Genomic DNA, 12346 nt, shown 5'->3' with positions numbered 1-12346 from the left:
GGATTTGTTTGTGGCAGCGGTTAGGTACAGAATCTTTAGACTTAATCGATCTATTTCATCGCCGTTGCCAATATGCTCTAGGTACAATTGCTGAGGACAACACAATTGAATGTTGCACTCTCTCGTTTGCACCATCAATATTATATACTATATAAATGTTTATTTATCTGTTTTATTTATTAATTTTGCTATAATATCTCACCTGTTATAATAGAAAGTTTAGTCACAGATGTATATTACATCCACGTCTTGCTATTTAGACAGTATCATGTTATAGGCGAGAACACTGCCATATAACGAGTGAGTTAGCAGTTTACTCGACTCGAGAATAGAACCTTAAATCTCGTATACATTACTTTTATTTTTACAAATAAATAAATAAACATTTACATAGTGTTTTACGAGAACTCGAAATGGCGGCTCCATACTTTTGCCGTGAACAGGCGTGACCATAATTTTTAATGGTCTTCGCGGACAATTCGCTATCTTTTAAAGCAAGACGCGTTGTCACATAAATTCAATATGGAAAAACTGTTGATACAACACCAATTGTAACATCATATGTACACAGTTATGCAATAATTTATCTAAACTCTGAACTCCTCGCGTTGCATGTTTAATATATAAATAATAGAATACGGAAATTAACGCAAATGGGAATGAAAGCGTTAATTACCGAATTCTATTATATGTATATTAAATTTATCTTTATCAAGGCTCCAATGTGGAACCGCCAGAATGATATACATATTGTTTTTAAACTGCAGGGGTCTCCTCTAACTTATTAATTCACGTACCTTCTTGGCAACGTTCAGCTTATGTTGCCTCAAGAACTTAGCTTCATCAGCGATCTGTTGCTGGAACACTTCGACGGCGGCGAGGCGAGCGCGCGCCAGCTTCTCGTTCTCCTCCAGCACAGTACGCCATACGTTCCACATGTTCCTGGGGACAAGACCAGCACCTTGAGCTTTCCTTACACCAACAATATTATGAAATACGTTATATGGTGTACAATTCTGCCATTAAAAATCTTAAATTAACTTTGCTTTGAGTAAATTTAGATTACTAATTCCCGGTTTCTGAGGTAAATATAGTGGTAGTTTATGTATTTAATAGCGTTTAAGCTGAATATATAAACTACCGCTCAATGTCCCTCGGAAACCGGGCATGTGTTTTTTTCTCTTTTTGTGACAGTTAGATGATTATTTACAAACAAAATAAATATAATGATGAAATCGCAAGCCAAATTATCTTCTTATGTGAAACTAATAAATAACAAAATTATGCACTTAAAAGTGTCAATTAAATAAACGCCAGCGTTTGCTTTTGTTTATTATTCTTTTAAAATAATAAAGTATATGTTCAGCAAAGCTACAGTGTTTGGTGTTGATGTGATAAAAGCTCAGTCAGTACAAAATAAACTCAATAGAATGATGAATGATTATCGCATCAAATCACTTATTTTTTACATCTTTATCAACTGAACTATTATTAAAACGAATTGCCTGTCTCGTTTTAAAAAGTTGCGTATCTTAAACTATCTTACTATACTCTAAAAGCAGTCTTAAAAGTAAACACAGGTTATAAAAGTTTAAAGTATGTTTTTTCTTCATAAATGAAGAGTATTTCATACTTTGTTTGTAGCAGTAGATGTAGCTAGCATTCAATAATGAACACTAGTACCAGATACACCTACTGCCAGGTTACTGTTGGTGTAAAATCTAAGCACGACACATGTTTTATGTCGCGCTCATTCGGTACACCGATACTTATAATATTAATATATAATACACAAATACAATGCACAAAAATACATCAAAAACAGCAAAAATCTATATACAACTTTTTTTTATACACACACACATCTGATACCAAACTCATCAGTAGCGCGATTTTCTACATTTATCGACTATCGACCACTGACTAATGACGTATATTTTATGACAATCTGATCAGCGCCTCTAGCGGGCCCCATAAGAACTATGTTTGAAGTACATTTCAAATGTCAAACTCTCGAGAGTATAGCAATCAAAATGAATACAAAAATGTTGTTGGAAATATTAATTAAGGATGCTAAATCGATAGTAGTAAAAAATCGCGCTACTGCTAAACATGCGTTACCTGAAAAAAACACCTGTAAAAATCTAAGAAACACAGCAATTTTTGTTTGGTTTCCTTTGGTTGTGGCAAATTGTTTTTCAGGTTTTCAAAAAATAATAAGTGTAAAGAAAACATGTGATCCCATTTTGCCAACTTGCTCTGGGTACAGTGTAATAGATCGACATAAGTTTATAATTATTATCGACCCCACGGGTTGCACCGGAGAATATAATAAATATTATTATATTTAAACCATGCGTCTAAGGTATTCATCTATAATAACATACAATTCTAAGTATCATTTTTAACTATCTACGTCTATTTAAAAATACATCCATGCATTTTTCTTCGGTATCTTGAGGTTTATAATTTGTTTGTATGTTTGCTTGTTTGTAGCACTGGATTTTAATAAGTTTAATTATTGAACTAACTTATGAATTGAAGTCGTGCCAATTTGATGTGGGTACATTGGGCTAAAGTCGACAAGACGGTAGACCGACTCAATTTATTTATGCACCGTGTCATGTATCTATATAAAGTCCTTTATATATAGTGAAATCATATACCTGAAAAAGGTAGGAATTTGGCAGTGTTTTGGCGACACCCTTACGGACATCTACCCCGAACACCATGGCATTAAAAATTCCGGTTTCAGCCAGTATCTTATGAACATAAGACACAATAGCCATATTTGTAGCACAACATTTGTAAAGTATAGTCAAAGGAATTACTAGCCTAGAAACAAATATCGTGCACATTGCTCTAGGTACAATTCTTAGAGTCGACATAGAACTAATGTGCCATCTCCATCCTAATGCACCGAAGTCGTATTATTTATTTATTAAACATCTTTATAACACAGTTATTTAGTTAACGTCCCACAAAACTAGCGACGCAGTTAGATTGTAGAAACGGGTTATTATAGATTTTAGTAAAATCTTAATACTGTTTTAATATTTTTTTTATTTATTTTGTACAAACAAACATTACAGTTAGTGTTCATTGCAAATAAACTCGCCAAACTTTGACGTTTGATGGCGAGAAACGCACATTTACAAAAATAAATATGCTCTAGGTACTTTGTTTCAAAGTCACACATATCGTTGCTTGATTTCCTAGTACCGAAGGTAGTCCTTTGCTTGTAGCATCGCGTAATCTAGGTTTAATATTTATTAAAACCTGATATAACACTATGCCTATATGCTGTGGGTACAATTGGCTAACATTGACAATTAATTATGTCAAGCCTATTTTTGTATGTACCGTATTTTTTGTTAGTCTCTTTTTTGTTTCAAATGTGGTTTTTATGTATTAATATTTATAGTTTTATTAAGCAAAGAGATAAGTGAATGCCTAGTTAGCTGTAAAGTAGTTTATGTTCTATAAAATATGCTGAATTTTTCAAAAATCGGCACTGAAATAGAAATATAACTGCACGTGAGCACAGTGTTTCCTTTGCTTGTAGCATCGCGTTTTCTAGGTTTAATATGCATTGAAACCTAATCCAACACTCTGCCTATTTGCTGTGGGTACAATCGGCTAAAATTGACAATCAATTATGTCAACCCAATTTGTAATATGTACCGTATTATTTAATTTCTTTGCTTGCGGCTATGTAACGGTTGGTTGAAGTCTCCAAACTACCTAATCTCCCCTTCTTGTTGCCAATTTTCTCTAAATAAAAGTGATTTAAGAAAGCTTTAATTCAGCTCCATATACATGCATATACGAAGTATCATATTCATAATTACATATCTTCCTATACCAATAGTTATCAAATCTATTATTCCAGTCATGTACAATGATTCATTAAACTACAAGACTCCTACGTGATCTTAGACGTATCTTGTACCTTCAAGGTACAGTAAACTATGAATAGGTTCGTTTTCTACCTACTGTTGGCGTTGCAAGTTGCAAGCACGTTGCGCTGATTGGCTCATTGTATGTCTTACTACCTGCATTCAGGCTTAAACTAATATTGTACTGAGACATTGTATTCAATTAAGCGGACAATAGCGTCACGTGTACCTTGCGGTGTTTTGTTTTGGGTGTATTGTCATTTGTTTAAGGTCATGACGACAGTATCAAATTATTATTATTAGTAGTACGGTAAGTAGTTGTATAACTTTTCCTCAGTATTTTATGGCTGATTGCTACAGTATTATGACGTTAGTACGAAAATAGTATGTAATGAAGCATGTGCTACGAAGTGCTACGAAAAGCGTAGCATTGTAGCACACGTAGCAGTCAACAACCACAGTGAAATTGTAATACTCATAAGGTTTTTTTTAAATCAATCTAGACAATGATTTACCTTTACCTTTTACTATTATTTCATAGCAGCGTAAAAAATTAAATATTTTCAATCTGAATATCTTTCTCTAAATATTTCACAAAACTAGTACCTACTATAATATATCAAAAGAAAATACATAAAGCAAGTGTCAGAAACTCAACGCGTAGGAGTAAAACGTCGGACATGTGGATGTATTTCAAGAAATCCTTTCTCCATTATAACTTTGTCATTCTCTTATTTCTAAACAAGTAGTTGAAAAGTAATTTCAAACTCCAATGCATTGTTTTAAAGTTGGATTTCCGATGTCGCTTTCTAGATCTTATTTATACGCTGACTGCGTTAACACGATTCTTGTAAAATAAGAAATAATACTTAGACTTTTTTGTTTGATATTTATGATTGAAGAAAAAGGAGTAATACAACGGCATTTTAAATATTTTTGTTAAGACTACAAATAATTCTTAGAGTTTAGGAACTTTAAACCAAATTATAGACTTCAAAATTCTGAACGTAGTTTGTTTCGAATATTTGAAGATAGTAATCAAAACCTACATAAAAAATTAAACTGTTTCAAACACATGCATAGTTTTAAAATCTCGATGTCATCGCATCGAGCTCGTATCGATCAAACGTCAAAATCCTGTCAAACTAAATCATTTCTTTTGACAAACGCCGTTCCATTTTACACAGATATATCAATTAACTAGATACATAGTAACAGGTGCTTCATAATTGTCCATTAAAGCAGACAGTGTGGATATTGCAAGTACACCTGTTGAGCTTATCTTAACAAGTAATGTAGATCACCAATCTGAAGTGATCTATGTAATTTAAACTAGACAATTTCGGATATCCATATCCGTACTAATATTATTGTTACGAAAGTCTATCGTATCGTGTAACGTTTCTTGGCTAAATCAAGAGCTACTTTTTGTAAAATTGGAAATAGTATAATTTTGTAAATGTAAAAGTCTGTGTTCTAAACTTTCAAAACTAAACACTGAATCGATAGTAATGAACTTTATCAAAGAGTAGTTAAAGACTCGGAACGTCTTAAAGTCGTTTTGTTTAGTTAAATACTCGAAAAAATCATCAAAGGCGTTTATTAAATATAGGAAATTACAAAAGGAAAGCCTTAAAATTAGACATACTTAAAAACGCAAAACATCCCTAAGTCCTTTTTTAAATAAGGGCTATACTTTTTAAAATTATATTCCCTAGCCGTTTGTTTAATATTTTAGCAAACAACTCCTAAACTGCTGAAATAGGAAATTAAATGTTGTACGAGTGTCAGCTAATTCCGATTATTTAAACCAAATAGTTGTTTTGTAATTGGCAGGTTGACGTAAACGTATTTAACGCAGCGGCCATTTTGCTGATAGATCCTATTTATTCACTTTAGTGTTCGGTTTACGTTTAATAGCTTTTAGTGGCTTTGTTTGTACAAAATTTGTTAAAAACTTGTTTGGTTTTTGGATTAAAATGTAATGTAAATGTTAATTTATTAATTGTAATTGTCAATAATAATTAAAACTTGTTTGTTATTTTAAGTGTTTTTGAGATTATTTCTTCAAGAAAGATCGGTATGGTATGATTTTGAATACGAAAGAAGCATTTTAAGTTTAATTAGAAAAACTACCAAAAACTTAATATATTCCACTGCGGTTTAATTTACATGAAAAAAATCTGAAATGAATGAACGTGTTTGAAAATTTAATAGAGATGTCTTAGAATCTGTTGGTACACACGCAGAATGTTACAGACTTTCCGGCTATTCAGTTATTTTGTAATAGGATGGCGCCAACAACAAAATATATACCTATTTACAAAAAAAACATGAACATCGAGTTTAAACAATATTTTTTTGGCATATTCTATTGAAACTGTCAAAATGTTGCTTTTAAAATAGGTTTCAATGGTTTATTTTATTTCATATGAAAACATACTGCCGCGAGCGTATTCATTCAAAACTTTTGTTTACTAAAATGGACATTTTAAATGTTATACAAATATGACTTTTTAATTAATAGTAAAAACAGAATACGAAAAATAAATTGGAAATATCGAAATAAACAAAAGTATGACAAAAAAGCAATATTTGAAAAATGTTTTTTTTTTAAACTCGCTATTAATTTGCTAGCCAGTCGTCCTAGCTTCCTGCTTTTGCAAAAACGCTCAGCATTTCGGAAGAGTTGTAGTTAGTAAAAAAAACCTTCTAAAATGCAAGTCCAAGACATTTTTTTTGAAAAATGAATGGCAAGGAGGTTGCTACTATCTATGTGCTTTCTAAAACTAAGAACTAGATTTTTTTTGTAATTCAAACTCATTAATCAATTGATTGTTTAGTATTACTTTAATTTATAAGGCCGATTGCTTTTTTGCCTAAGTCATTAATTTGGTACAAGAATTTCAATAAGATAATTTGCTTTTTTATTTAAGAACCGGGTCTAATCTTTAAGTTGGTATATCAATAAGTAGAAAAAGTATTACCAAAATATAAGTAACAAAACCGAATTTCTTGTAGAAATATACTTGCTACGTACATTTCATTCCTTCCGACCGACACGTTCTACACGAATCATATAAAATGAAATACTAATTAAAAAACTCGCTCATTCGAGGCTTACTTCTGCGATTCTCCACTTGAAATTTTACGGAATAAATTTAATATTATTCGAAATGGAAAAGTACTGAAAGCTTTCTATAGACGCAAATTAGCTGCGAAGAAATGAATCTAGAAAAGATTATTAGTAATATAGTTTATTATTTAAGACTTCTTACAGGGAATTACAACTAATCAACTCTATTGATGATTGAACAGTAATTGTGAGTACTATAGGTTGTCTAGATTTGATTGCAAAAATTACCTAAGATTTCCTTTTCAAAAGCAAATTATATCAATTGCTTTGATAGCCGTTATTTGCACAACACGATACTTGTTTGTTGACATTTTGCCGAGGTTTCTTTCACAAATCTTATCACGCAACGCTTGTATGACCTAACGATGTTTACAGTTTGATTTTATGGTATATACCTATCTATACCTACTTGTTATAGTTTTTAACTCAGTAAAATGCCTTGAAATGCATTTAACTAGAATATAATGAAGTTTTGATGTGTATCCAAAACGTAGTCGTAGCAAACAGGCCACTGTACACTGCGTGCAAGTGAATGAATTCTAAATTCTTAATGGTTGTATGTTCTACAAGCCCCTACTAAGTGGTCGAACTATAGAATAGCTTGTATTTTCTTGACTGAACAGAAAATTTACTTTTATTAATGCTGTATTTTTTTTTTTATATCTTTATTTATTTAGAGGTAATGCTGTATTCATAAGTAAATTACATACCTATTTATCTATGACGCTTTGCCCAGATTCCTCAAACTTTTATAATATAAACTAGACTTATTATGAAATAGGCATTATAAAGATATATTTTTTGAATGCAAAATTTTCGCTATCCGTACTTATGTACGTTTCGACGCCATTGTTCTGATGACAGCCGGACCGCAGTGCCAGCGCTGAAACTAGCTGATAACATAATCTGAGCATTATGTTGTCAAAGTATTTAGACACGTTTGTTTCAATAACCCATTTATAGATAGCCAACAAATGAATGAGAATTCACTAAAATTGAACCCTACTTGTGGGTAATTTTGATAAAATTGTGGCCAAATTTTGACTTTGGGTCCTTAACTACTCCTTATCCTCTCGAGCGCCCCAACGTCAAAAACCAAATATACCGTTAAGCGTCCAGGCCAAAAATGGCGCGCGAAATTGAATTGCCGGTTGGCGTTTAAGCGCCGATTCCGTCATATTTTAATACTAACACCCTAGACATACCTTATATATTTGAAATCTACATAAAATTTGCTATAGATTAAAAAAATAAACCACAAATAATATTTGATAGTGGTAGTACAATAGTCGGTTTAATCTGAATATTTTGTGCTTTAGGCATGTGTTTGAAGAAAGTCTAAAAAATATTTTTAGGCAAACAAAATAATATGACGAAAGGTCTTATCGTGTAGTTAATGAATAATGACATTAAAATCCAACTGTAAAATATACTCAAATCTTTAAAATTAGTTAAAAAAAGGATTTACAATACTGGTCATAAAGGAACATGTCGTTGGGTCAGATGTTGTTTAAGGTGCTCTCTGGCCTATATCAACCACTTATTCAAGTGTGTGCATTAGATCGTCGTCTCGTTTCATCAGCTTCAATGTCAAATATGTTTGAAAGGGATAAACATAGTTTTAGCATTTCGTTTCTACGTTTTTTAAATGTAAGATCGTTTTGCCGTACCACGGTGGCGGGGCGCTTGACGGGGGTAGAACATTCAACCGTGAGACGGTGGCCGGGCGCTTGAGAGGTTATTATCAGTGGTTTAGCCGTGAAAGCAAAATAATATCAGTATGGATATGAATATGAATTAAATAACGAAAATGAAACTCAATGATATATTATAAATAAATACCTTGAGATAGTACAGTTTTATGTTAACATAATAGTTTTGAAGCTTTACTTTGTTACACTTTTTTATTTTTTAAGTAAATGGCGGTTAGCAGCTAAGTACTTTCTCATAACTTTATGTATTGCCACCAATTTTACGTTTGAAGGTAAATAGAATAGAAAATGCTACTGACATCATTTAGTGCTATTACTAAAATACATTAAAAAGTTTAAAAAAAGCAATCTCAATGACTACCGTACTTTTTCACCAACAAAAATCTAAATTTATGAAAAAGGTGAGTACATATCATACACTTTTTAAACTTAAATATAATGATGAATGTTGAAGATGTAAAAATTACTGCAATCTTCGTGTGAGAGTAGAAGAAGAAGTAGCTATACAAACTTGGACTTAGTTCGCAAATTATTTACAAACAGCAATGTGCAAAGTAAACCCTAGTTTAGTTATTGCAACTCTCTCTCACACACTCTTTGTTGGGCTAACTTGATGTTCTTCAATTTTTGATAACGATGATTGAGAGGAGATAGAGCTGCCGCTTACAAGAGATACGCAAGACTATCTATCGCGCATCGCAGGTAACCGGCTAACAGTATCAGCTCATGGTTTCTTTGCGTTGTTTAACAAAAAAAAAGTTATATAGCAGGATTAGTTTATATAAATCATTTATGTTGAAACGTATGGATATAAAAGGTAAAGGAAACGAATACAAGACAAAGTCATTTCTAGAAAAAATATTTCAAATGACAGAAGGTCACGACTAGGCTAGGCATGTTTTTTGGAAAATAATATAATGGTTATGTCATGTAGTAACAAACACACACTAGACGGTAAAAAAATAAATAGTGCGAAATAAAGTACTTGTAAGAAAATCGAGCCCCAGAAATTTCGCGTAGAAGTAGCGTAAGTGAGAATGTTATTGAGTTCGTGCATTAATACAGATTGTAAAGTTTCTGAAAAAAGGAGTTCATTTGATATCTTGCTGTATTGCCTAAGTCAATTTTCTACTTTTAAAATACATTTACTATTATGTATATGCGACTTGACCATTCTTTCTTTGAGATTTACGTTCAGCAGGACAGTAATGGAATAACTTTATTTTTACAATCGTTCATACATTTCGAATACAGTCTTTGCTAGTTCCATCGACATAAAGGCAAATAGAATTGAAAAAAGGTGAGTACATATCATACACTTTTTAAACTTAAATATAATGATGAATGTTGAAGATGTAAAAATTACTGCAATCTTCGTGTGAGAGTAGAAGAAGAAGTAGCTATACAAACTTGGACTTAGTTCGCAAATTATTTACAAACAGCAATGTGCAAAGTAAACCCTAGTTTAGTTATTGCAACTCTCTCTCACACACTCTTTGTTGGGCTAACTTGATGTTCTTCAATTTTTGATAACGATGATTGAGAGGAGATAGAGCTGCCGCTTACAAGAGATACGCAAGACTATCTATCGCGCATCGCAGGTAACCGGCTAACAGTATCAGCTCATGGTTTCTTTGCGTTGTTTAACAAAAAAAAAGTTATATAGCAGGATTAGTTTATATAAATCATTTATGTTGAAACGTATGGATATAAAAGGTAAAGGAAACGAATACAAGACAAAGTCATTTCTAGAAAAAATATTTCAAATGACAGAAGGTCACGACTAGGCTAGGCATGTTTTTTGGAAAATAATATAATGGTTATGTCATGTAGTAACAAACACACACTAGACGGTAAAAAAATAAATAGTGCGAAATAAAGTACTTGTAAGAAAATCGAGCCCCAGAAATTTCGCGTAGAAGTAGCGTAAGTGAGAATGTTATTGAGTTCGTGCATTAATACAGATTGTAAAGTTTCTGAAAAAAGGAGTTCATTTGATATCTTGCTGTATTGCCTAAGTCAATTTTCTACTTTTAAAATACATTTACTATTATGTATATGCGACTTGACCATTCTTTCTTTGAGATTTACGTTCAGCAGGACAGTAATGGAATAACTTTATTTTTACAATCGTTCATACATTTCGAATACAGTCTTTGCTAGTTCCATCGACATAAAGGCAAATAGAATTGAATTTCAAATTGCCTTCAGGAATAACTAATATTATCGATCAGCCATTCGTCCAGTGTCACCTGCACTCATGGACAATGCACTTAAATAATACATAGAAAGGAAAGGACAGGTAAAAATAGCAATCACGGCCAGCAAACGGAGGCGGGGTTAGACAGAACTCCGCCTTAGAATATTCTTAACCAATGAGGACTTAACAGGTAATAATGAGTTGGAAAGAACCAATGTATGGATGACGCAAAGGTTCTACAATCACGTTGTCAGTGACCATGGGTTTCTGGTTCTGTTCATCTATAATGCATCAAGGTTTGAGCACATCATTGTCATTAGTATAAACTATATATATCTAGTCTATATTCCCAGTCTTCTAGTTCTATTCTTCTATCTGAAGTCGCTATAATTCATGGAGTGTAAGGATCACAAAATTTAAAGAGATGTACTTTTAAATTTTGCGAGCCTTTAACGCACAAATTACAGTTACAGAGTCTAGCCTCGAGTTACGACTAGTCTATAGAAAAGCTTTTGGTAAATCCCATTGACGTTGCTGTCACTTGCATTTTTGGCGACAAATAAATGTGTAAATACACAACTGCCTTTGAATTCTTATAGTGTAGGGGATGTTTATGAGTGAGGACTATACCCAGCAGTGGACATCGCGCCTTGTGGTTCTCACATCTTGAGCATGATGGTGCTATCGTGGCTGCCTCGTCGTCTTCATCGACATTGTTTTAAAGTTTTAAGTCAGTTTTGGGGACAAACTTCAATACCAGCCCAAAACTTTTTAACTATAACGACGATATTTGACTGCCTTCGTGGCGCAGTGGCTTAGGTCGCCACGCCGTTACCATTGTGTCGGGAGGTCGTGGGTTCGATTCCCACAACAATTATTTGTACAACACAGATATTTTTCTTTCGGGTATGGTTGTAATTTGTGTCCGTTGTTGGTATGGTTGTAAATATCCCCGCGACACAAGAGCAATTCTTAGTGCGGGAATAGTCCAGAAAACTAAATATGCCTTTGAAGAAAATGTGTAAGGGTGCAATATTCATGTGCAGCTTCGATGTGTGATTGGCCAGCAAGAGGATACGAAAGACATTTCGATCTCAGGATTACAAATAACCGGAGAGCAAAATGACATCGTTCCTCCAGCTGAACGTGTAGCAGGTGTCAGCTTCAAATGGTTCTAAAATAAACATTAAAAAACACAAACAGATGAAGAAAATAAATTTCTTCAAAATTATTGAACGATATTAAATTTATAACAATAGTATAAAAGTCGAAAAATGTCGTTGTGTTACAAAAACAAATTTACATCTACATTAGATGAACAAAAACTATGATAAAGAAAATACATCAAAACCAAATTAAAATCGTAAATGTTGTGGTGATACTTACAATTGCAAAAAGA

General features: G+C 32.7%; 1 protein-coding gene across 3 annotated transcripts in view; it reads right to left on the bottom strand.

Annotated features, from left to right (window-relative positions):
- The window catches only part of nwk (FCH and double SH3 domains nervous wreck), a 147383-nt gene that overhangs the window by 34193 nt on the left and 100844 nt on the right, over window positions 1–12346 (bottom strand). For all 3 annotated transcript variants that reach the window (XM_076134628.1, XM_076134629.1, XM_076134630.1), the window contains one exon: window positions 798–942. In XM_076134628.1, coding sequence (XP_075990743.1) covers window positions 798–942 — 145 coding nt within the window. The remainder of the gene's footprint in view (window positions 1–797; window positions 943–12346) is intronic.

The sequence above is a fragment of the Anticarsia gemmatalis genome, chromosome Z (assembly GCF_050436995.1).
Source record: "Anticarsia gemmatalis isolate Benzon Research Colony breed Stoneville strain chromosome Z, ilAntGemm2 primary, whole genome shotgun sequence".
NCBI lineage: Eukaryota > Metazoa > Arthropoda > Insecta > Lepidoptera > Erebidae > Anticarsia > Anticarsia gemmatalis.
The sequence above is the reverse complement of the archived record's forward strand: the minus strand, read 5'-3'. Positions and strand labels throughout refer to the sequence as shown.